This window comes from Plasmodium reichenowi, chromosome 12, assembly GCF_001601855.1.
Source record: "Plasmodium reichenowi strain SY57 chromosome 12, whole genome shotgun sequence".
Taxonomy (NCBI): domain Eukaryota; phylum Apicomplexa; class Aconoidasida; order Haemosporida; family Plasmodiidae; genus Plasmodium; species Plasmodium reichenowi.
This window is the reverse complement of record NC_033657.1, coordinates 864,667-867,757: the sequence shown is the minus strand read 5'-3', so window position 1 is coordinate 867,757 and position 3,091 is coordinate 864,667. Positions and strand designations below refer to the sequence as shown.

At 20.8% G+C, this 3,091-nt stretch overlaps 2 protein-coding genes across 2 annotated transcripts; one reads left to right on the top strand and one right to left on the bottom strand.

Moving 5' to 3' along the window:
* Positions 1-927: 927 nt before the first annotated feature.
* On the top strand, positions 928-1,611 carry PRSY57_1223200 (50S ribosomal protein L24, putative; the record flags this gene model as incomplete). The annotated part of the gene is made up of 1 exon (XM_012908653.1): positions 928-1,611. The coding sequence occupies one exon, from the start codon at positions 928-930 to the stop codon at positions 1,609-1,611; it is 684 nt and encodes a 227-aa protein (XP_012764107.1).
* A 474-nt stretch (positions 1,612-2,085) lies between these two features.
* On the bottom strand, positions 2,086-3,003 carry PRSY57_1223100 (mitochondrial carrier protein, putative; the record flags this gene model as incomplete). Its single annotated transcript, XM_012908652.2, has 1 exon — positions 2,086-3,003. One exon carries the CDS (start codon positions 3,001-3,003, stop codon positions 2,086-2,088), a length of 918 nt encoding a protein of 305 aa, XP_012764106.2.
* Between the last annotated feature and the right edge of the window lie 88 nt (positions 3,004-3,091).

Sequence of the window (3,091 nt, the reverse complement as noted above, 5' to 3'; positions counted from 1 at the left end):
AAAAAATTAAAAATAAAAAAAATAAAAAAAAAATATAAAAATATATTTTTTAATTAAAATTAAAAAATATAAATATATTTTTAAAATATTTAATAATTTCCAAAAAAAAAAAAAAAAAAAAAAAAAAAAAAAAAAAAGGAATAAAGAGTAAACAAAACAAAAATATTTGAATTAATTTTTTTTATTAACAAAAGGATTTAACAAAGTATATTTTTTTTTTTTTTTTTTTTTATATTAATAACTTTTCTATCTCATACATGACAAAGTAATAGTACTACATATAAATGTATAGTACTAAATGATATGATTTTTTCATAATATATTTGTATGTGTATATATAAATAAAATAATATGTATATTTTATTATATATATTACACATACATATATATCTAATATTTTTTTTTACTATGTAAAATGTTGAAATGTTATTATAATTTATTGTGAAATATTATAGAATCAAATTCATTTTAGTAAACTATACATCCATAAATAATATATATATATATATATAATATATATATACATGTGTTATTGTTTTTATTTTATTATTTAATAATATATATATATATTCAAGACATTATAATAAATTATTTTAAAAAGTTAATCATTTAGGATAATATATTAAAATAAAAATGATGGGACAAAAAAGAATATTAAACAGTGTACATATTTATTTATATGAACATACTTTTTAATGAAATTTTTTGAAAAACAAGAATGCAATAAATGGAATCATGTATTTATAAGAATTTAAAATAATATAAATATAATATACTACATCCCGTATCAAAAAAAAAAAAAAAAAAAAAATATGCATATGCATATATATATATATATATAATATACTTTTAATCGTTTTACATATTATATAGAGAAAATATTCATTTTCCTATAATAAGATATAAAAAAAAACAAAGAAACCTAAAATGTCGAGATATGTAAAATATTTCGTTCAAGCGAAAAGACTAGATAAAAGGAAAAGGAAATATTATAAACTAGATTTCCTAGAATTAAACAAAGAATTAAGTATCCCACATCCTTTAAGAGAACAAAATCAACCGAAACGATTGGACTTGTCGAAATATTTAAATATAGAAGTAGGTGATTTAGTTAAAGTGTTGTATGGACCGGATAAAGATAAAGAAGGGTTAGTATTAAGTATTAACCCTAAAAGAAATACAGTAACTGTTGATGGATGTAATATGAAGAAATCTGCTTGGAATGTAACAGATAATAAGAAAGGTTCAATAATTACGCAAGAAATGCCTATTCATATAACGAATGTTTCTTTATTAGATCCAATAAGTAAAAAACCAACAGTTGTCAAAAGGAGATATATGATGAACGGTGAATGTGTACGTATATCAAAAATTTCAGGGTGTGCAATGCCTGAACCTGTTCATAAAAATATTTTGAAGGAACAAAATAATTATGAACGGTTTATGCACAAAAAAAAAATCGGGCCTCCCATTAAAGATATATATGCAGAAAAAGATTACAAGAATTTCAATTTATTAAAAAAAATAGCATATGAAATAAAAAAAAAGCGATTTTATGATATGAAAAATTTTTTTAAGAAGGATGATAAAGTTGAAAATGCCACTCACTAGTTAGTAAAAAAAATATTTCGTTTTTTATTTTTGTTCAAAAAAGTTTTTTTGACGGAAAAACATAGAAAAATTATGTATTTATATTATATATATATATATATATATATTTGTATTTATTTATTTATTTGTATTTATTTATTTATTTTTATATGTTTATTTATTTTTATTTTTTTTCGTGGTCTTAATAAATATATTTATGCACATATATATATATTTACAATATAATAGTTTAGTTTATTTCAATTTTTATAATAAGTTATTAATTTTACATTTTTTTAAACAATATTTTTATACTCAAAAAAAAAAAAAAAAAGGAAATAAATAAAAAATATATATTCATATATATATATATATATATATATATATATATATAGTTGTAAAACGCATGGTATAAATATTTACATTTGCTTATAAGCTATACAATACGAGGTTGTCATATTATGACAATCCATATTGTATTATCTACAAATGCAATTAAAAATATTTATTTAATATTTTTATGCCAGTAACCATAAATAACGTTTGCCATATACAAAGGAAACATCGAGGTATAACACCTTTATAGAGGTATAGAATACCACCTTCTTTATACAAATGAATAAATGACTGAAAAAATGTAAGCTTAATATTTTTATTTGCATTATTCTGCATATAAACCCTAACCACATCAAAAGGGTTATTCCATACAGAAAGAGCACCTCCAACAATTCCACAAAAAAGTTCTTCACTTGTTGTTAATTCAAGTGATTTAGTTTGGCTTGTATTATTATTATTATTGTTATGTTTTATTTTATTCGTTGTGATATCATTTCCAGAAAAAATCACACCTTTTACATTATTTATATCATCATTTTTATTTTTTCTATTTTTTTTTCTTTCCATAACTATATGTCTTATCCATTCAGTAATACCTTGCCTGCTGGCCCAATTTGTCCCTTGTCTTAAACACATAGCAGTGTTCCCTTTATATAAAGTTGTAATTCCAGTATTTTTAAATATATGTATCAATTTTTCTTTATAATTAATTTTTTTATCAATACTAGCAGTTATGAAAAATGTACAAGGTGTCATAACCAATGACTGGCATATACCCCCACATGCTCCACCAATAAAACCACTAGTTGTCTTGTTAATATTCATATCATTACAAACTTTCATTATTTGTTCTTTAGATAATAATAAAACTGCCCCTTTACTACCACTTTCAATTAATTTTGCATAAAAACCAGCATAAAATTGACCTATCCCTTTATTATATATATTCTTAAAAGATTTAATTGTATTTTCATTTCTGTAAACACACATTCTTGTTTTCCATACTTCCAGGGGCATACCCAAACTAGCTGTTTCTAAACAATGCAAAATAGAACCATTTATTAAATCATTACTCATTTCAAAATTGTTCTGATTTTTTTTTTTTTTTTTTTGTTAAAAGTAGTTTATTACAGTACGGAAAATTATTATTGAAAAAAAGAGAAAC